General features: G+C 38.8%; 1 protein-coding gene across 11 annotated transcripts in view; it reads left to right on the top strand.

The window, feature by feature from the left end:
• Kmt2c (lysine methyltransferase 2C) overlaps nucleotides 1-22,901 on the top strand; it is a 237,609-nt gene that overhangs the window by 154,469 nt on the left and 60,239 nt on the right. For all 11 annotated transcript variants that reach the window (XM_069997142.1, XM_069997141.1, XM_069997133.1 and 8 more), the window contains exons 21-27: nucleotides 598-707; nucleotides 1,076-1,141; nucleotides 2,025-2,237; nucleotides 9,742-9,870; nucleotides 12,378-12,497; nucleotides 14,888-15,018; nucleotides 16,935-17,115. In XM_069997142.1, coding sequence (XP_069853243.1) covers nucleotides 598-707; nucleotides 1,076-1,141; nucleotides 2,025-2,237; nucleotides 9,742-9,870; nucleotides 12,378-12,497; nucleotides 14,888-15,018; nucleotides 16,935-17,115 — 950 coding nt within the window. The remainder of the gene's footprint in view (nucleotides 1-597; nucleotides 708-1,075; nucleotides 1,142-2,024; nucleotides 2,238-9,741; nucleotides 9,871-12,377; nucleotides 12,498-14,887; nucleotides 15,019-16,934; nucleotides 17,116-22,901) is intronic.

The following is a 22,901-nucleotide window of genomic DNA, read 5'->3' as shown; positions in this document are numbered from 1 at the left end:
CTCAGCCTCTTGAGTAGGTAGGATTACAGGCGTGAGCCATCAGGCCTCGCTTATCCTATGTTTGGGGGGGGAGGGGGATTTGGGTTTTTTGTTTTTTGTCCTTTGTTGTTGTTGGTTATGAGGCTTAAACTCTGGGCCTGGGCACTGTCCCACAGCTCTTCAGCTCAGGCAAGCACTCTACCACTTGAGCCACAGTGCCACTTCTGGTTTGCTGATGGTTTATTGGAGATAAGAGTTTCATGGCCTTTCTGCCTAGGCTGGTTTTGAACCTTGATCCTCAGATCTCAGCCTCTTGAGTAGCTAGGATTACAGGCATGAGCCACTGGTGTCCGGTGATCCTATGTTTTTAATGTAATGAGCATTTGCTTCCTCCCTAGTATTCATTCCCCTCCGTTCTCCTTCTCAGCTCTATAAAAGTTTTGTGGGTCTATCTATAGGCGTGGTAAGGGAAGGAAGCAAAGTAGGCTCTTTGGGAGGAACATGTAAGCCTTTGAGGCTTTTAGGTTTGAAGATTATTGATTCCTTTTGTAGTGGTTATAAAAGGCAGTTCTCAGTAATCCTGTGCTTTTAACATGTACAAAAATATGGTCTTTTTAGATGGATGCATGCAGTTTGTCAAAACTTAAATACTGAAGATGAAGTGGAAAATGTAGCAGACATTGGTTTTGATTGTAGCATGTGCAGACCGTATATGCCTGCGTCAAATGGTAAGAGAATCATTTAAATGAGAATCTCTCCTGTCCTGTGCCTCACTCACACCTTGCTGTCTATAAACTAGTGAGTGAGCTTAATTTATTTTGGCTTTTGTGAATATATTATTTGGACAAGTATTTCATCTTATTTTATTCTATTCTATTTATTGCATCAGTTGTACCAAGGAGGTTTCATGTATATGTATGCATCCTATTTATCTTGATCAGAGTCATCTCTGTCCCATCTCTTTTCCTCCTCCCCCTGTGTTAATCATACAGTTGGTATCCTAACTCTTTTTGAATGAAATGAGTACAGAAACTGAAATTTTAATCCTATTAACCTTTTCTAGAAAAATTACCTGATTATTTTTCCTATATTTCAGTGCCTTCCTCGGACTGCTGTGAATCTTCACTTGTAGCACAAATTGTCACAAAAGTAAAAGAGCTAGGTAAAGTGTGAAATGACTTATCATCTGTTCTTTAGAAAAAGCATATGATGTTTAAATCTTTTATAACTGGCTTGTTACATATATAAACTCTATCTTGATCCCTGTGGGGAGTCAGTGTAAGTTCTGATACTAATAATTAATATACAAATCTTCCATTTTATCTAGTTTTACTAGGACAGTATTTTATAAATTTCAGAAGATTAAGCAATGAAAATTACAGCTCTTACGGGAAGTGTTAATGACTTGCTTGCTTTGACTTTACTGGCATATTATTGTGCTTTAATTTTGAGTTAAGAGGAAAAAAAGAATAGTGTGCAAATTCCTTTAGAATTCATTTTCTTATTTGTTTTTGTAATTGACAGCCAAGCTTGTGATTCATAGGATACTTTTATGAAGCCATTTTTTATTATTTGTATTTGATAATGTCTATCTAGAACATTTTGATGGTTCAGGAATTGCTCCATTGAATGCTAGTTTTGCATATTTAAAAATTATGTCAATGATTTTTACACACACATTACTATGCATGATCATATGATACTTTGGTTTCCAGATGGACTTCTAGAGTATTCTTGTTTCGTAAAAAAAGACCAAAAGGCTCATAACTGAGTGGCTGAATCATTGCGTTTACTCTTACTGTTTTCTTTCTAAATCTTTCTCTGATACATAAAAACAGAAATGCCTGGAAGAGTAATCTTTCTAATTGAATCAATATTCCCAATTTTTATTGCACATCACCAAGTTGGTTATTGCTTTTCATAGATAAATGAATGCTGTGTGAAACTATAGTTAATTTCCAATCAGTAGGTCTTTGATGTTTATTTTGAAACTCTAACCAATTTGACCATCTTTTAAAATTGTTTTGGGGCTTTTGTGGTTTTAGATCCACCTAAGACATACACCCAGGATGGTGTATGCCTGACCGAGTCAGGGATGACTCAGTTGCAGAGCCTCACAGTAACGGTTCCGAGAAGAAAACGATCAAAGCCAAAACTGAAATTGAAGATTATAAATCAGAATAGTGTGGCTGTCCTTCAGACCCCTCCAGACATTCAGTCAGAGCACTCAAGAGATGGTGAAATGGATGATAGTAGAGGTAATAATTATTTCCCTTGGAATACATATGTAAGTGTCCATGAGCCCCAGGTCTGTGACCCTCATAAGGTGGGACAATTCAGAGGACTTCACTTTAGCAGAAAAGATTTATGTCACTGCAGATGATATAAGATTTAAATCTTTTCAGAAACCATGTTTAAGGTAAGGTAAAATATGATAGGTACATTGTCAAAATGAGAGAGCTGTTAATAATATTACTTTAAGCATATATTTATATTCAAGGTGTTCATCATACATCATGGATTATTATAAAGGTTCTTTTGTTGTTGTTGTGAGACTTGAACTCTGGTCCTAGGCACTGTCCCTGTCCCTAAGCTCTTCAGCTCAATGCGAGTGCTCTACCACTTGACCCACAGCACCACTTCCAGTTTTCTGAGTGGTTTATTGGAGATAAAGAGTCTCATGGGCTTTCCTGCCTGGGCTGGCTTTGAACCGTGATCCTCAGAACTCAGCCTCCTGAGTAGCTAGGATTACAGGTGTGAGCCACCGGCACCTGGCAAAGATTTTCTTTTTTAAAAAACTATTACGTAGTTCTAAAGAGAGGCTACAAACCTATAAGTCAGGTTGTAAGTACAATGCATCTTGAGCAGTATCGTTCCTTCCATCATTCTCCCTCATTCTCCCCTCACGATTCTACTCTCAAGTTACACAGTGAGTTTTTATATAATTTACACTGAATATAATGACTGCATTTGCTCATACCCTCTTCCATCCAGTTGTGTGACCCCCTTCATTGCCCTCTTCTCATAATAGATGTAAGGTTTATCTAACTGAACTCCAAATAACATAATTTCAGCAGCAAGATTAAATTTACATGAATTATTTTTGTTTATCTCCAGTGAAGAGCACTGTAAGATTGGTTATTTTTAGGATGGTCATGTCTTTTCTACTGAGCTGGAAATGAACTAAAGGTTATTTTTCTAGTACATTTTATTATAGTATAGTATTTACAGAAGCATACTACATGCCAGATGTGGACAGTAATATTGGTACACATAGTAGGTACTATCCTTTGCTCATGAAGCTTCTAGTTTAAATTTTAAAAGGCAAAGATTTAAAAAAAAAATGACTACAATGTAGGAAGTACTAAAGGATAAAGCAAATAAGAATTAAACTTAGTGGGTTTGAGAGTATAGACTGTGGTGTGTGTGTGTGTGTGTGTGTGTGTATGTGTGTGTGTGTGTGTGTGTGTGTGTGTGTGTGTGTGTGTGTGTGTGTGTGTGTGTGTGTGTGTGTGTGTGTTAAAATAAATTGAAAGCAATATGTAAGTGAGCAGAGGCATCTAGGAAGTGGGTGTGTAAGCTACTTGATTGCCAGGACAAAGACCCAAGAGCAGGCATGCCCAGCTTGTTTGAAGAATGCTGTGAAGGCACTGCCTGGAAGGGTGTGTAGAAGGGACAATAGAAATGGGACAAATGAAATCGGAGCAAATGGATGGATGGGTGGGTGGGTAGGTAGATGGATGGATGGGTGGGTGCATGGACATGCATGGATAGCAAGTGGATCGTGCAAGAGTATAAGGCGATACTTGGGAGTTAATCCTGACCATGTAGGAATTCAGAGTCACTGAGTGTTGTACAGTAGAAGGGCTTCGCTGTGCTGTGTGGCAGTAGACTGATATGTACAAGAGTCATGGAAAATGGAGCCAGTAGTCCATGTGAGAGGTAGTTGTTTCCTGAAAAGACTTTGGAAGTTCCCCGTAATTTACCATCCTTTTTCTCACATTTGCTTTTATAGTATTTTAGGTCTGGGTTAGAGAACATGGCAGACTAGTTTTCAAGTACAATTGAAAGATTTTAGTGTTGATATTAAAGCAGCATGGGGTTGTGGAGAAATTGTCTGTAGATAGTTTGTAGGAGGCAAAGATCTTGAGCAACAGTATCCGGAGCACACTAGAAGAAGCAGCTTCGTTTCTGAGCACATTAAAATTTGTTTGAGAAAGGCCTTCCATCCATTATCACTGAAATTTGCATTTTATGAAATGTGAAGTTTCTTGAATAGTATACATTATTTCACAAATAATGAGGAATGATAATGTGAGACTATAGATCCTTTTCAAAGCAAAGCTAATAAAGCCACCAAAGAACTTTGGAATATTTTGTGTGTGATGGCTGTTCTGTAGGATGACATCAGAAATGGTGGCAAATTTCAATTTTATGTATTCTGGGTGATTTCTTTTCTGTATGTGATTTTTTTTTGTCCTGTTTTGTTATGTTTTTGTGCCAGGACTGGGCTTGAACTCAGGGCCTGGGAGCTGTCCCTGACTTTTGTGCTCAAAGCTAGCATTCTACCACTTGAGCCACAGCCCCATTTCTGGCTTCTTGGTAGTTGATTGAGATAAGAGTTTCATGGACTTTCTTGCCCAGGCTGGCTTTGAATTGTGACCCTCAGATCTCACCCTCCTGAATAGCTAGAATTAATGGTGTAAGTCACCAGTGCCCAGTTTCAATTTTATGTGTTCTTACTCAAGTAAAGACTTAACAGAAAATCAGTTGAAAAAATTTACTCTGGTTTCCCTCCTGTTCATGTGGCTAATGAGCCCATTTGATTGACTAAACCTATCCTTTTATATTTATTGAAATTAAAGATATCTTGAATGTTCAGCATGTTAATAAAGGCAATCTTTGGGTTTAAAGAATCAAATACTCAGTATTTTCCTGGCCATACCTGCCTGATACTTTGTATCTCAGGATCTCATCCTTTGTAAAAAGGAATGTACTTTCTCTAAGGCTGAGATAAATATATATTATTCAGCCATTTGTGCTTTTTCCTGTTTGCTAGATAAAATCTTTTTAAAAAATTTTGCAGTCCCAAGTGGGAGAATTTATTCATGTATATACACATATATTCACTCAAAATTAACTGATTGGTTTTTAAGTTTGCCTACAGAAAAAAAAGAAGTTATAATATAACAATCCTTACTGTTATGTAAAGGTTTGTAATAAAACTTTTTGGTTTTGCTACTTTGTTTTAAATCTCTAACTTACACTTTAAGAATGTTTAACTAGTTAATGTCTTAGCACTGTTTGAAAAGTGTTGGAGGTTCTAGAGCTCTTCTCCTCCCCCCCCCAATTTACTGTTTTAGAGGTCAGTTGTGCGTCTTGAACTCAGGGCCTAGGTGCTGTCCCTCAGCTCAAAGCTAGCACTCTACCACTTGAACTACAGCACTTCTCCCGATTTTCTAAGTGGTTTATTGGAATTAAGAGTCTCACGGACTTGCCTGGCTTTGAACTGTGATCCTCAGATCTCAGCCTCCTGAGTAGCTAGGATTACAGGCGTGAGCCACCGGCACCCGGCAGTGGGGTTACTTTTACATACATCCAGAAATAAGTACATTTCCTTTCTCATAGTGTCATCAGTTCCCACATTCTCTCCCATTCCCCCCTCTCCAATCTCTGCCCATGAGTTGCATAGTTCACTTTTATCAGTGTTTGGAGCAGCCAGTGTGTTCCACTGCAGCGTTTTCCACCCTTTCCCTCTGATTCTGTGTCCGCCACACTCCCACACATGTAGATGTGAACACACCACATACAAGGTAAAGAATATAGAGTGAACAAAATCAAGAAAAAGTCCTTTGTTTCCATATCTTTGGAGTTTGTTTCAGTATGTATATTATTTTATATGCATATGAGGAAGTGCTTGGGTATTTTGTACCTTTGTGATTCTCTTCTAAGACTATTGTCTAGAGGTCTTCTTGATGTTTAGTCTTCTCATTTCTAGGAGACATGAACTTGGACCAGCCCTATCATGTAGTTACACTGAGAGTAGAGGTTATATGCGAGGCGCTTGGTACAGCGCTTCTGAGGTGAGGAGCTCGTGGCAGTGAATAGTGCTACTCCTGCTTCCTGTAGATGATCTCCAGTATGACAGAACTCAATGAAGTGCTGCCCTGCAGTCTGCATGTATGCAGAATGTGTGGTGTCTTTTCCTCACCCTCGAATGCTGAGAGCCATGGGTTGTCTACCAGAGTGATTCTGAACTGAGTGTTTCCAAATATTTTTCTTCATTTTGGAAGCTATAGAGAAACTAAAAAGAAAGAATGTATATATCTTTTCTGTGTATTATGAAGTCATATCTGATAGATGACTTTATTAAAAATATATAGTATATTGGAGCAAGGCTGGGTAACTTTAAAATTAAAGAAATTTTAAATTAAGTTTTGAAAAGTTTTATTGACTAAAAATGATCCTTCAGCTGTGCAGTTTCTATCTCAAAGCTGTCAGACTGTAATAATATACATTGTCTTTTTTTTTTTTTTTTTGTCAGTCATGGGGCCTGAACTGTGGGCCTGGGTGCTGTCCCTCAGCTCTTCAGCTCAAGACTAGCACTCTACCACTTGAGCCACAGCACCACTTCCGGCTTTTTCTGTTTAGGTGGTGCTGAGGAATCGAACCCAGGGCCTCATGCATGCAAGGCAAGCACTGTACCACTGAACCACCTTCCCAGCCTACACATTGTCTTACACATACAATTTTAGATATATTAGACACCCCTGGAGCCAACAGAGTTCAGATTGAACTTTCGGTGCTCTTGGAATAGTGTAACAATACTTGTGATGTTGTTGTTGTTGTTGATTTTATGGTTGCTTTAGGTGACTTTCCACTTTTATAAGTGCCCTTTTAATTTATAAGTGTCTAAATTAAGAAGAGAAATCAAGCCAGGTACTAATGACTTACACTTGTAATCCTAGCTGCTTAGCAGGTTGAGATTTGAGGGTTGGGAGTTCAAAACTAACCTAGGCAGAAAAGTTCTCAAGACTGTTTTCAGTTAACCCACATAAAAAGCTAGTGAAAGTGATAGAGTGCTAGCCATGAAAAAAAAAATGAGAGCATGAGGCCTTGAGTTCAAAGCCTCATCTGAGTACATAAAAATAAACAAGATCAGTCATTGAAATCATAGCTCAAGTGAGTAAAGCTCAAGTGGTAGAGCACTTCCCTACCTGTGTGAGGACCTGGGTTCAAAAGTCAGTACCACACACCCCCCCCCAAAAAAGAGGAATAAAATCATAAACTATTAATGTAGTGTACCAGAAACAAATTCCATGTGCAATAAAAATACTTCTATCAGGGCACAAGTGGCTCAGTTCTGTAGTTCAGGAGGCTGAGGTCGGAGGTACACACTTTGAAGACAGAGAAGGCAGGAGAGTCTGTGAGATTCTTACCTTAGTTAACCACCGAAAAGCCAAAAGTAGATCCATGGTTCAAGTGGTAAACCCCCAGGCTTAAGCATAAAAAAGTTCACTGGCAACACTTAGGCCCTGGGTTCAAGCCCCAGGACCAGTATAACTACAACAGTAGTGAACAACAAAATATATTCACCAGCTGGGAGCTTGAAACTCTGTGAGTACAGTGGGGAAAAAAAAAGAATTAAACCTAAAAGAAAATGAAGGCACTGTGTGTCCCAAGTGGGAACACGATGACTTCAGAACAGACTATTGCTGGTAAAGGGTGCTGGGAAGTGTGGGGCGAAATGTATTGAGGCTCTAGCAGGCAAAGGGCAGAACCCAAGCCCTGGGAGCCATCCCTGAGCCTTTTTTTTTTTTTTTTTTTCCGCTAAAGGCTAGCACTTAGCACTTTAGCCACAGCTCCTCTTCTGGCTTTTGGGTGGTTAATTAAAGCTAAGAATCTCACAAACTTTCTTGTGTAGGTTTCATTTACCAGTTTCATTCATCTTTCTACCTTCAAACCCTTTTCAAGTTATTAGTTTTCCCTTTTCCTGTTTTCTGATCTTGCAACTTTATATTTTAAAAAGAGATTGCTTTAACATAATTTTAGTTGTATTTCAGGAAAGTCAATTAGATAAACAAATTTGATCTATCATCTTAAAATTTCTTTTAGATTGGGTTTATTTGAGTGCAATGAATGGGCATTTTGTGATCTTTGATACTTTAACTATTTCATGGATTAGTTATATTTATATAAAGCAGTTCTTAAAATTATAATTAAATTGGCCTTAAAGACATTGTAATAAAAGAAAATACCCTGTTCAGAAATACATTTTATATACTACTTAAGATAATAAAAGAATTGATTTAGTCATAAAATTTATTTGATAAACTTGCCTGTTTATCAAGACAGAACTTGTCTTTTGTCTTCAAAGTCTTAAAAGCCTTTGGTTGCCATAATATGATAACAGCATTCTCTAAGACCTGAACTGTCAAGTGTTCTTAATTGTATTTGCTCCATTCAGTCGCCTATTAGGGAGGTACACAAACTTCAAAGAACTGATTAAAATGGAGCTTGACATTGATGCATAGAAATGTAACTGTGGACCTAGCTTTGTCTAGGTGTAAGGAATTCTTTAACACAGTGATGGCTAGAATAAATTTTAGGAGTTAGGGAGAAGGCAGAAGTTGAGGAGGCAGTGGAAGAAAGAGCTTAATGTAGTCAAGGAACCATATAGTTCATTGCGACTGGAGTGTGATTAAACTGGCAAGTTTATACCAGTGGCTTACACCTGTAATCCTAGCTACTCAGGAGACTGAGATCTGAGGATCGTGGTTCAAAGCCAACCAGGACAGGAAAATCCATGAGACTCTTATCTCCAATTTAAAAACGCCACCAGAAAAGAAGTGGTGCTGTGGCTAAAGTGGTAGAGTATGTGTCTTGAACTAAAGAGCTGATAATACAGCCCAGAGTGCAAGCCCGACAAACAACAGAAAAAACAACAACAACAAAAACTGGCAAGTTCACTCTTGTCTTCCATAATGGGCCCTAGAATTTTGAATTCATTTTGAGGGCTTTGAGAACCTATGAAAGGATTTGATGAAGCAGGAAAATGGCTAATATTTATAGAGCAATTATTTAAGAAACTGAGCAGAGAGGGGTAAGCGTTGACTTGGGGAACTAGATAGTAGAGGATTGCAGTAAAGTAACTGTAGAATAAGATCGTAGTAGAGAAAAATAATTGCTTCTGAGAGAAGGAGACTGAAGGAGTCTTGATTGTGGGAGAAAAGATACTAGAAAATATCACAGCTGTTTTCTGGGCTGTCTTCCTCCAGGGTACATTTCCAAATCTTTTAAATGATGATGGGTACTAGTAGTACAGGGAGAAAGTTCATCTTAAAATAATAGTTAATTTTGGATATATGGTTTTTCAGTATCTAGGTAATGCCTACTTGTATTTGTGGTTGGAACCCAGAAGAGGGACTAGAGAGACAGTCTTGAGATCTGGGACCTGAAGATGTAATTAAAAGCAAATGAATAATTTGTAAAGTGCAAATTGATAATTGTCTTTTTGAGCTCTCTTTCTGTTTCCCCTTCCCTGATACTTTGCTTTATTTCCTGAAAAAAATCCTCTATTAAGCAGCATGGTTCCCACAGTCATTTGGGATCACTTCCATCTCTTTCCCTTCTTTCCCAACCTGCTGTGATACACAGTTAATCTAATGACTTGGTGACCTTGTTGCTTTGTATATCCTATTACATAGAAATATGATGTGTTGAACAAATTTTTCTCAATTCATTCTTTTACTTTTTTTCCAGAAGGAGAACTTATGGATTGTGATGGGAAATCAGAATCTAGCCCTGAACGGGAAGCTGTGGATGACGAAACTAAGGGAGTAGAAGGAGCTGATGGCATGAAAAAGAGAAAGAGGAAACCATACAGACCAGGTCAAGCATCTAGTTGGATGTTTAATATGACCAGTACTTAGGTTAAGAGCAGTATACTACCGAGGACTTTAATTATTGGTGAAAATCAGGACTAAGTACATCATCTTAACAGCTATCTAAAACTTGTCTGTAGCTACGCACCAGTGGTGCACGCCTGTAATCCTAACTACTCAGGAGGCTGAGATCTGAGAATCACAATTTGAAGCCAGCCCGGGCAGGAAAATCTATGAGATTTATCTTGCATTTAACCACCAAAAAAATCTGAAATGGAACTGTGGATCAAGTGGTAACATGCTATCCCTGAGCACAAAAGTTCAGAGACAATGCCCAGGCCCTGAGTTCAAGTCCTAAGACCAGCATTAAAATAATAATAATAAAAAATCTTATTTATTGCCTGATTCTTTAACCAGACTCTGAATTTGCTAATTGGCTGATAAATTCCCTAGATGAAGTGAATACTTGACAGTGAATGACTACTTAATGCCTCTTACACAATTTTTTCCTAGGTTAATTTTTTGACTTTTAAAAAGCTTTGTCTTTCTTGATTGGTACTTCTACATTTCTCTTTTTGCGAGTTACTTGCTAATACTTTTGTGTTTTTAAAAACTATTTCAGGGGGCTGGGAAGGTGGCTCAGTGGTAGAGTGCTTGCCTTGCATATTCCTCAGCACCACATAAGCAGAAAAAGCCGGAAGTGGCTCTGTGGCTCAAGTAGTAGAGTGCTCACTTTGAGCTGAAGAGCTGAGGGACAGCCCCCAGGCCCAGAGTTCAGGTCCCATGACTGGCCAAAAACAAACAAATCTACTTCAGTGTTTATGTAGATATTATAAGTAAATGTACAGTGTGAAATTGGATAAGGTTCTCATGGCCTCCTAGAATTTGTAGTCCAGCTAATACCACATTTCATTAAATACTTCCTTATTACCTATCTGCCTTGCTTTACTATTTTTGGAAAACATTATTAATGTCTTTTAATTATTACTGTCTATATCAATCAATGAAGTATTATATTGTATCAGCATAGTCTACAATCTTTATCCTTCTGTGTGTTTACAGTTTAAGAAACTTAAGTTTTGATGTGTAAGGGAGAACTTTTTGCTGAATTTACCTGCCACTCCTTCAAATGTAGCCGGATAGACAGGCCATATCTGTAAGAACTGAAGATTCGTTTCTTTATATCATATTATGAAAATAATTTCCCTATAGCTATGAAGCTTACATAAACTTTGTTTTGTGGTATTTTTCTTTGCTTGGGGTTTTCTGGTGCCTGTTCTGGGCCTTGAACCTAGGGCCTGCTCACTGTTCTTGAGTTTCTTTGCTCAAGGCTAGTTCCACTTGAGCCCACCTCCACTTCCAGCTTTTTGGTGGTTAATTGGAGATAAGAATCACACAGGCTTTCCCAGGCTTGCTTCAAACTGTGATCCTTAGTTCTCATCTTCCTGAGTAGCTAGGATAACATGTATGAGCCACTGGAGCCTGGATAAACAACATTTTTTTATTCAATGCAACTTAATTTTAAGAACGCTCATTGTTTTCTGTTTTCCTTTTTCTCTTCCTTGCATGGAAGATAGCCTTTAATTCAGAAAACATAGTCTGTTGTTAGGCAACTATCATTTTTAGCATATGTTAAATGTACAAAGGTTTCATTGTGATGTATCTACATATGCCTATAGTGTACTTTGAATTCATCTTGTTACTTTCTCCCTCTTACCCCTTATTATTACTATTCTATATTTTTTACATGCATATAAAATACTTTGATGATTTTCATCCTTCCATCACCCTCTCGTTTTGGCTCCTTGGTCATTTGGCAAGAGCTTATAGTGCTGACTGCCAAGCAGTCTTCTGATAAGTATTAGTTTATTTATACTTATCACTTGTATATGGGGAGCTGTGCTATACATCATCCCTGTCTCACCAGTGAGGGAACTGTGGCATTAAAGAGTTAAATAACTTGCCCAAATTTGGTGAACAGAATTGCATAGTCTGGTCAGATTCTATGCTGTTTATTGTAGAGTTCTAGCATCTCATGTTGAAAGGCCTTCATACCGTGGAAAAATGAGGTAGTCCCCCGAAGTCGCATTAATCAATGATTATATCACCTAGTTTAGTGTGTATCTTCTGTTCTTCAGTTAATGAACAGATTGTTCTGCTAATGTACAAATAATTTGATAGATGAGTTATTCAATAGACAAGCAAGCACCAACTACTATTTAGTATTCACTGTGACTTGTGTTGAAGAGGAAATACAAGCAGCTCTTTCTGTGCTCTAGCAAATTTTAATTCACATTTGATTAGGGGAAACAATGGCCTTGACATTTAATTTTTATTTCCTACCTCTTCAATTTTCCATAAAATGAAATTTGTTGATTGAGATTTGCCCAGGCTGAATTTTGAAAATAATACGCCAAATCAGAAAATAATAAGCCAAAGCTGCTTAATCCTACTGATTGTGGAACTATAGAAGAGAAATTAATGACCAGTTTACCCAATTTCTTTCTTGAATAGGTATTGGTGGGTTTATGGTACGGCAAAGAAGTCGAACTGGGCAAGGAAAAACCAAAAGATCTATGATCAGAAAAGATTCTTCAGGCTCTATATCTGAGCAGTTACCTAACAGAGATGATGGTATGGTATTGATTTTGCTTAATACCTTTGTCTGGAAAAAACTCCTAAATAATGAACTTGTCACAACCTTATTGTCTCTTAGTAACCAAAGGATCTAAGTGCCTATAGACTGTTAGTGTAGCAGTCATATTTTACAAGGAAATGCTTTAAATTCAATGGGTTCTGTTTCTTCTTTGCTTTGTTTTAGTTTTGTTTTTCTGAGACAAGTTCTAACCCCGTAGCTAAGGCTGGTTTTGAACTCATGTTCCTCCTACCTCAGCCTCTAAAGTGTTGACCTTTTTTCCCCTCTCTTTTCTTTGGTGCCAGGGATGGACCTCAAGAGTCTCATATTGCCAATAAGCTCATATTATACATTAAGTAACACTTTCACCCTGTCCTTTGATACTTTCATAATTTCCTCCACCCCACTTTTTTCTTTTTTTATATTTTTTTATTATGATTAAGTGGTTAAATAAATTTCACAGTTTTGTGAGATAGTGATACTTAAAGTCACAAACACATTCTAACCTTCATGAGGCAAATTGTCATTATCGTGGTCTATAAAGTTCATGAATTCTATGAGCTTTGACAATACAACTATTTCTTCCACATCGGGCCCCCACCCCAATATTAAGCATATTTCATACATAAAACAGCAATGTAAGGACTGAATCACTTTAGTTACGTAAGATACTTTTTTGGTCATCTCATCAACGATTTTGTTGCTTGTCTTAGTTATTTCATGTATAATTTGACACTGAATATTGAAAGTGACAGGGTAATTCAACTACTTTTAACAAAATAACAGTATTTTATAAATACATTCTGTCATCTTCATTTAGTCCTTGAAAGTTAAAAGCATTGCTAAAGCCACACCTTTCTATCAGATAAGAATACATTACTGTGTTTTCTCAATTTCTGAAATGGCTCTGATGGAGACTTCATAGTCAGTATGTTCATGATTGTATGGTAAGATGTTTTGAAGCAGGTTGTTAGTCTGTCCTCCAAACAGCCCTTCCTTTGCTAGGGATAGGGTTCTGACCTCATATGAATAAAAGAATTTGCTGCCTAGTTTAGGTAACTTATAATGGTTTTCAGAAAGTTTCTAATATGACTGTAATAAGCCCCTAATGTTGTGCTTTCCTTTTTCTGTCCCCTGAATATTTTAGATCAACCTTTTAATTCAGTATTTTCATGTGTGGCTAATCAAAACTCATCCATTGAGTTTTTAACTTAGAAAATAATAATTTCTTCCCTTTTTAAATACTTTTCCCCTTGGTCCTAGTGCTTGATCTCAGGGCTTGGAACCTATCCCTAAGCTTTTTTAAAAAACAGCTCAAGGTTAGCACTCTTCCATTTGAGCCACAACTACATTCTGGCTGGTTTGATGGTGCTTAATTGGAGATGAGAGCCTCATAGGCTTTGCTACCTGGTTGGCTTGAACTGTGATCCTCAGATCTCAGCCTCCTGAGTAGTTAGGATGACAGGCATGAGCCACTGGCGCCTGGCCTAAATACTTTGTAGTTTTAATGCCTTGTAGATTCATTTGAAAGTTTATTTTTCCAGTCATCTTTTATTTCTTCATGTCATTGATTTAGAACATAAATTTATGAAGCCTTTCTCTATCTGATTCTAGTCTTTGTATCTGTTGGCTTAATCTAACAGTTCCTCATTGCATTATATATATATATATATAATAAATAATATAACATATTATCATATATAATATATATTACATTGTATATAATATATATGTATGTGCATATGTGTAGGAGACACATTTATTTGCTGTAAACAGTGTTCTTTGGAACGTTCTCTGAATTTTTTAGGGATTCTGTTGCAGGCTATCGTTCTAGACTACTTTGAGTTTTATGCTATGCTTAAAAATAGTTTGATTCACTCAGGTTATTTTATACATGAAGGCTATATTGAGTCTAAGGTTTTCTACTGTAGTCTTCAAATACTTGTATAAAGGGTGTCAGTTTACCATGTCAACGTGTGCACATTGCATCTTGATCAGGGGCACTCCTTCCATCATCACCCCCACCCCATCCTGTCCCATCCCATCTGTCTCCCTGTTTCCTTCAGTTTTTCACCTGCTTACATATGGCCGTATTCACCTACCATTCCTTTTTTCATTCACCTATGCATCTCTAAACTTTTAGTGTCCACTCTTCAGTCAAGACATATTTCTGGTATTCATGTTGTTATTAGGAAGAGAAAGAGGCATAGTGACACTAGATATGCATGAAATGAATTTTGTATATAAAACATACTGATAAACTTGCTTTGAGATCTTCATGTTACTCAAAAGCTTGTTTGTTTATATGGCACTGTGTATGTTGATAAGCTTGAAGATTATTTTGTATGGATTAAATGCCATGTGTTTATAGGTGTCTCTATTGTTTCAGGCTGGAGTGAGCAGTTACCAGATTCTTTAGTTGATGAGTCTATTTCTGTTGCTGAAAGCACTGAAAAAATTAAGAAAAGGTATCGAAAAAGGAAAAACAAGCTTGAAGAGACATTTCCTGCCTATTTACAGGTAATATTTTGGTTTATAGTTTATGACCTTGTCTCCAGTGTTTTAGCTTTGTGAATTTTTAAAAATGTTTCTTTCATTCATAGATCATTAAAAAAGTTGATCAGTTGAAATCAAAAATAGTATCTCCTTCCCCATAGTTCATTCTCAATATCTTTCAACAATTAGCTGTGTTAGCATTTTACTATTTCTTTTTAGTAATTTTTGAAGAATTTAATTCTGCTTTTTCTTTCTTTGTTTTTTTGGTTGGTCACGGGGCTTGAACCTGGGTACTGTCCTTGAGCCCTTTTGCTTATGACTAATGTTCTGCCACTTTGAGCTGCAGTGCTACTTCTGGTTTTCTGATAGTTGATTGGTGATCAGTCTGGGACTTATGTGCCAGACTGGCTTCAAACCATGATTCTCAGATCTCAGCTTCCTGAGAAGCTAGGATTATACGCATGAGCCACTGGCACCTGACTTAAATTTACATTTTAATAATTACCTTGATTACATATTTTGCTAGGTCTTTGAGTTGGCTTTCTTTTTAGCATGGCTGTATGTGCTTTTTTAAACTGCCTTTTGTAGTGTAAGTACCTATTATTACTTAAGCACATGCCACAATTTCACTTTTGGTTTATGTATGGGTGGCAAGAGAATTAAAATTATTTTTGTAACATCAAAAGAATATGTCATCCACGTAATAGAGCATAAACTAAAGCAGGGCTGTTGGGTTGGAGGAAGAGCAAAGAGGTCCTAGTGCTTCCTGTTTGTCTTCAGTATTGCTCTTTCTTGGAAATTTTTGATCTTTTGAGACGCTTTAGTGAGAGAAGAAGTTAGTAGGAATACAACTGAAGTAGGAGCCTCTGGGGTAGAAGGTGTCTGAGTGGAAAAGAGGTCACTTGAGTAAAGTCAGCCCCTAGTAGCTGCCAAGCTTGTACACATCTATGCAGTGCTTGAGGCATAAAACCCTCTTTCAGATTTGTGCTCAATATTGATTACTAAATCTATCTGAAGTATGTAAATATTAAAGCTGTAGATCAAAGTCTGGTGTTAGCCTAAGTAATCTATAAATATTAACAATATTCATAAGGCTTTAGTTTTGCTTATAATATGAGTTAAGGTACCAATAGTACTATAAATCTATCAGCTTTTAAATTTAATTATACTTGAATCTTCGTCAATTGAATTATTACCTTCTAGTTGCTGGAAATACATTTGACATCATTGTGTGTTTATGTTTGTGAAATTTTATGTGTCTCTGGGAAAGCTACAAAAAAATCTTACTTTTAAAGTAAAGGAAATCTGTCTAAAAGAATGGATAGACTATTTTTCCATACTTTTACATTCAGTTTCTGCATTGTTAAATGCAAATGTGTGTCATTTCTATTTCCTTATTAAAAATGATGATAGATATCACCCGATGTGGAAGAAATAACTGTATTGTCAAAGCTCATAGAACTCATAAACATTATAGACCACGATAAAAACAATTTGCCCCATGAAGGTTAGAATGTGTTTGCGAATTTAAGTATCACCATCTCACAATACTGTAAAATTTATGTAATCACTTAATCACAATAAAAAAAATTGCTAAAAAAAAAAAGATGATAGAATATTATCTGTTTAGAGTTTAAGGGCTAATAATTTTCCTTTTTTTTCTTTTTTTTTTTTTTTTGGTCGGTTGTGGGGCTTGAACTCTGGGCTTGGGCACTGTCCCTGGGCTCTTCAGCTCAAGGTGAGCGCTCTACTGCTTGAGCCACAGCACCACTTCCGGTTTTCTAGTGGTTTATTGGATATGAGTCTCATGGACTATTCTCCTCTGGCTGGCTTTGAACCTCGAACCTCAGATCTCAGCCTCCTGAGTAGCTAGGATTACAGGCGTGAGCCACCAGCGCCCAGCTGAGCTAGTAAATTTCTGTGTGCTTATCTTTGCTTAGGAAGCTTTCTTTGGAAAAGATCTTCTAGATACAAGCAGACAAAGCAAGCTCAGTTTAGATCATCTGTCAGAAGATGCCGGCCAGCTGTCATATAAAACAAGCATGAATTCAGGCTTCTTGGATTCTTCCTTAGATCCACTTCTGAGTTCATCCTCCCCTCCAGCAAAACCTGGCACACAAGGTAGGTGGATTAATTCACAAGTGTTCTCTTCCCCTAGGAATGTTTTTGTTTGCCCTCATATGCCTCAGCTTTACTGGGGTGTAATTTATACTTAATAAATACAGCTACAAGGGCTGGGAAGGTGGCTCAGTGGTAGAGCGCTTGCCTTGCATGCATGAGGTCCTGGGTTCGACTCCTCAGCACCACATAAGCAAAAATCAAAAAGCCGGAAGTGGTGCTATGGCTCAAGTGGTAGAGCACTAGCCTTGAACTGAAGAGCTGAGGGACAGCGCCCAGGCCCAGAGTTCAGGCCCCACGACTGCCCCCCCCCCAAAAAAAAATACAACTACATTAAGTTGATAGTTTATTAAACTTTTACAAATTAATTTAACAGTGAACTACTACCCCCATCTGGAGATGTGAAAATTTACATTTCACTGAAATCAGTGTAAGGAGGTGTAATTTGGCCAGAGTTAGTTAGAAGTACAGTCTTCAATTTAGGTAAACTATATGTTTGTCAGTTACACAGTTCAGAGAAAGGAAAAAACAGAAGGAAACAAAAAGAATGCCATGGTTGGGAAATTACTGGAGACTGGTAATACAGGGAAATACATCACCCTACATGTGGCTTCTCCCTTCGGACAATTGGAGTCGGGGAATTCTTTTTTTGTCGATTGTGGGGCTTGAACTCTCGGCACTGTCCCTCAGCTCTTCAGCTCAAGGCTAGTGCTCTACCACTTGAACTACAGTGCCACTTCCAGTTTTCTGGTGGTTTATTGGAGATAAGAGTTTCACGGACTTTTCTGCCTGGGCTGGCTTTGAACTGCGATCCTCAGATCTCAGCCTCCTGAGTAGCTAGGATTACAGGTGTGAGCCACTGGAGCCTGGTTCAGGGAATTCTTGAATGTCTCTAGTCCCGTGTCTTATAGGCCCTTTGACTGCCTTTCTTGACTTCATGATACCATGACACTGTGACAGACACTTGACACTGTTACACCATGGCTGACACCGTGACACTATGACAGACACCGTGACACTGTGATACCATGACACCGTGACAGACACTCTGACACCATGATACCATTGCACCATGACAGACACCGTGACACCATGATACTGTGATACCGTGATCCCAGGACACCATGATAGTCAAAATAAACAATTCCATGTACTGCCAAATGTCCCTGTATGGGCAAAGTTGCTACAGCTTGACACCTGCTGTCCTAGACTCAGGGCCTTAGTAACTATTGAGAACTGATGAGAGAACTGGACATGCCGGGCAAGTAATACTAATGAATGTCAGCACTGTCTCTAGCAGATCACCATGATTCTTCCCCACTTCTTAGTTTTTTACAACTATCAATTCTGTTTATATTTTTCTGACAATCTTTGTTTTTGGTATTACATGTGTTAGTTAATTTTAGAAACTTGTTTTTATACTTTTCTTTTTCCTTTTGTGCCAGTATTAAGACTTGAACTCAGGGGCTGGGTACTGTCCCTTTGCCTTTTCACTCCAGGCTGGTACTCTTATCACTTGAGCCAGAGCTCTGCTTCTGGCTTTTTGTTGTTGTTGTGGGGCTTGAACTCTGGGGCTGGGCACTGTCCCTCAGCTCTTTAGCTCAAGGCGAGCGCTCCACCACTTGAGCTACAGTGCTACTTCTGAGTTTTTTGGTGGTTTATTGGAGATAAGAGTCTCATGGACTTTTCCTGCCCGGGCTGGCTTTGAACCGTGATCCTCAGATCTCAGCCTCCTGAGTAGTTAAAATTACATGCATGAGCCACCAACACCCATGCTGCTTCTGGCTTTTTTGCTAGTGGATTGGAGATAGAGTCTCACAAACTTTTTTAAAGCCCAGGCTGGCTTGGAACTGTGATCATCAGATCTCACCCTTCTGAGAAGCTATAATTATAGACATGAGTCAGCATTTCCCAGCCTTGAAAAACATTTTATGTTAGTCCTTCACTAAAAAAAATTACTTGATTTAAATAGTGACCATTTTCTTAAGCACTGTGCTAGACTAAAATGCAGTTGACTCTGTCTCGGCAGAATGGAAGGACCAAGGACTGAGTACCCGCAGATGATAGTATCTACAGGAGGGCCCAGAGCCAGTCCTCCATGGAGACTGAGGGGACCACCTATGCACACTTTGGCCTCTTTAAATCACTAACAGCAGTCTTCTCTCCAGCCCTCCACACATCACCCAACCTCAGCACTGGCAGTGAGGGAGAGAAGTTCTGTTCCGTTTTCAGTACTTTACCACATTTAATCCATATCAACATGTTGTCAGGCTGGGAAGGTGGCTCAGTGGTAGAGCGCTTGCCTTGCATGCATGAGGCCCTGGGTTCAATTCCTCAGCACCACATAAGCAGAAAAGGCCAGAAGTGGTGCTGTGGCTCAAGTGGTAGAGTGCTAGCCTTGAGCTGAAGAGCTGAGGGACAGCACCTAGGCCCAGAGTTCAAGCCCCACGACCAAAAAAGAAAAAAAAAAAGACTTGTGAATTCTTCAAGGAGTATTTTGTAAATACCATGACAAAAATATATATAAAGACTTAGAAATTATCCATACTTTTCTAAGGAAAAGAACTATACTAGGCACAGGATAGATTGTGATACTTAAGACATTGATATGTTATTTTGCTCCCAAAAAACTGCTAAAGAGATAATGATTTTGCAAGAAGTTCAAATGTTGGAGGGCTAAAACAGCACCATTTCAACACTTAAGCCAATGTCTTATTCTCACTGTCTTCCTATTCTTCACCTTTATATAGAAAATTGAGAAGTGGAAGTGCTTTTCCTTTTACATTTTATTCAGTACAGTGCATTAGATAATTTTAATGATTTGTTAAGACAGAAAATCTTGTACTTTGAGGAACGTTCTTGGTAAGCATAGTCTTTAAAAAATATTAATTACATGCCAGGTACCAGTAGCTCACTCCTGTAATCCTAGTTACTCAGGAGGCTGAGACCTGAGGATTACAGCTTTGAAGCCAGTCCCTTCAGGAAAATCCGTGAGACTCTTACCTCTAATTAATTATTAAAATTGGAAGGGTTGTGGCTTAAGTGGTAGAGTACTAGCTTTGAGCAAAAAAGCTGAGAGACAGTGCTCTCGCTCCAGAATTCAAGCCCAAGTACCAGCATGAGAGGAAAAACAAAGTTAATTACAGGCAGGGGATGGCTCAGGTGGTAGAACTGGCAGATGTGAAGCACTAAGTTCAAATTTCTGTACTGCCAAAAATATATTTTTTCTTTTTCTTTTCTTTTTTTTTTTTTTTTTTGTTGGTCGTGGGGCTTGAACTCTGGGCCTGGGTGCTGTCTACCGGTTGAGCCACCGTACCACTTCCAGTTTTCTGGTGGTGTATTGGAGATAAGAGTCTCACAGAGTTTCCTGCCCAGGCTGGCTTTGAACCACTATCCTCAGATCTCAGCCTCCTGAGCAGCTAAGATTACAGGTGTGAGCCACCAGCGCCCAGCTCTAAAATTTTTTTTGGGGGGGGGTTTCCGGTTGTGGGGCCTGAACTCTGGGCCTGGGCGCTGTCCCTCAGCTCTTCAGCTCAAGGCTAGCGCTCTACCACTTGAGCCACAGTGCCACTTCTGGCTTTTTCTTTTTGCTTATGTGGTGCTGAGGAATAGAACCCAGGGCCTCAGGCATGCAAGGCAAGTGCTCTACCACTCAGCCACCTTCCCAGCCCTCCAAAAATATTTTCTAATGTTATAATTTATTAGTAGAATTCTGTTTCTTTAAAGCTAGATTACCTCTTAAAGAATTGGCAGCAGTTTCTTTGATATACCTTGTTATTTATACAATAGTTCCCTCTTTTTTTGGTCAGTTGTGGGGCTTGAACTCTGGGCCTGGGCACTGTCCATGAGTTCTTCAGCTCAAGGCCAGTGCTCTTCTACTTAAGCCACAGCACCACTTCTGGTTTTCTGGTGGTTGATTAGAGATAAGAGTCTCAGGGACTTTCCTGCCTGGGCTGGCTTTGAACCGTGATCCTCATATCTCAGCCTCCTGAGTAGCTAGGATTACAGGTGTGAGCAACCCATGCCTGGCTAGACAATAGTTCTCTTTAAGCGCTCTGATTATTTTAATTTGAAATATTATGTTACTGATGAATTCCTTTTGAGAAGTGTATGTTCAATTTAACTAGGACTGTTTTTGTTCACAGAAGTTTGTTTTTGGTTCCGGTCCCACAGCTGGAACTTGGGTCTTGGCACTGTCCCTGAACTTTTTTTTTTTTTTTAAATTCAAGACTAGTGAGTGCTCTACCACTTGAGCCATAGCTCCACTTCCAACTTTTTTTGGGTGGTTATCTCTTAAGTAAAAACACACTTGTGATGGATTAAAATTTTCAGTGTTTTTGTTTTTGTGAGTTCTGCTGTATAGCCCAGGCTAGTCTGGAACACAAGGATTCTTTTGCATAAGTGCTAAGATTATAGGTAGGGGCCACCACATCCAGCTTTATAGCCATCTGCGCTTTAACTGGATGACTAATAGAATTACTAAAGCTAGCCGAAATGAGAGTTGCAGTATTATTTTTTCTACCTGAATAGGTTGGAAACCCCAGAATCCTTCTACTTTCATTCCTCACCTTTCACATCTTTCCCATCCACAAGTCTGTCTCTCCCTCTAAATCTGTCCAAAACTTTCCTCCTCTTACCTCACCTTTCCCCACCGTGACAGCAACGGTGCTCACCCCTCCCGCCTTGCTGCAGCAGACCAGCACCCCCACCCCCTCCTTCAACAAGCATCTGTGCACACATCTGCCATGCCCCCTGACACACGAGAGTGAACTAATCTTCACTGCCCTTTACAAAATTATGCGATCTTGCTTGTTTCCTGCTTTCCTTTGGCTGCTTTGACTACTCTGGCTTCCTGTGTGGACAAACCCTCTCTGTTCAGGCCTTTGCAGCTGCTTTCTCTGTGCCTGCCATAGTATCCATGCTATCTTGGAGCATAGTACTCCATCGGATTTAGATCTGTGTCCTGTTATCTTTGAAAGGGACTTTTCTGCCTGCTTTGTCAAATGCAGCATCCTGGATAGCTTTTTGTTTTCTTATTTCAGGGATGCCACTTACTACTTGCTGTTCACTGGGAGGAGGTAGGCCCTTTGCTTTAGCCGTGGCTATATTGTTGCATTGGGCAGAACAGTGGCTGATAAGTACTCTGTTCACATAGTTCTTGAGTACAAAAACACTTTTTAAAAGATGAATGAATGAGTACTAATCAGTATAAACAGAAATGCCAGGGGAAGTTTTATACCTGGCTTACGCTTCATAAAGAATCTCAAAGTAATTCATGTTTTCTTTTTTATTTTGGTTTCTAGATGTCATTTTTAAAGGTGCTACTAATGTAATGACTTTTTTGTTTTGTTTCTTAAAGTTCTATTTTCTTGTGTATGTATCTTTATTCTAAATCTCATGTTGTCACTATATATGTCACAAAAAAGTTTAAATTTTTAAGCTTTTTTTTTTTTGGGGGGGGGTCCAGTCATGGGGTCTGAACTCGGCCTGGGCGCTGTCCCTCAGCTCTTCAGCTCAAGGCTAGCACTCTACCACTTGAGCCACAGCGCCACTTCCAGCTTTTTTCTTTTTGCTTATGTGGTGTTGAGGAATCGAACCCAGGGCCTCATGCATGCAAGGCAAGCGTTCTACCACTGAGCCACCTTCCTAGCCCAATTTTTAAGCTTTTTGATTATTCAAAATATGAGTGTCAGCCGGACGCTGGTAGCTCACGCCTATAATCCTAGCTGAGGATTATAGGAGGAGGCTGAGGTCTGAGGATTGTGGTTCAAAGCCAGCCCAGGCAGGAA

The sequence above is a fragment of the Dipodomys merriami genome, unplaced genomic scaffold (genome assembly GCF_024711535.1).
Source record: "Dipodomys merriami isolate MVZ:Mamm:240054 unplaced genomic scaffold, mDipMer1.0.p SCAF_5, whole genome shotgun sequence".
Taxonomy (NCBI): Eukaryota; Metazoa; Chordata; class Mammalia; order Rodentia; family Heteromyidae; genus Dipodomys; species Dipodomys merriami.
Note: the sequence above shows the minus strand (reverse complement) of the source record. Positions and strands in the feature narration are given on the sequence as shown.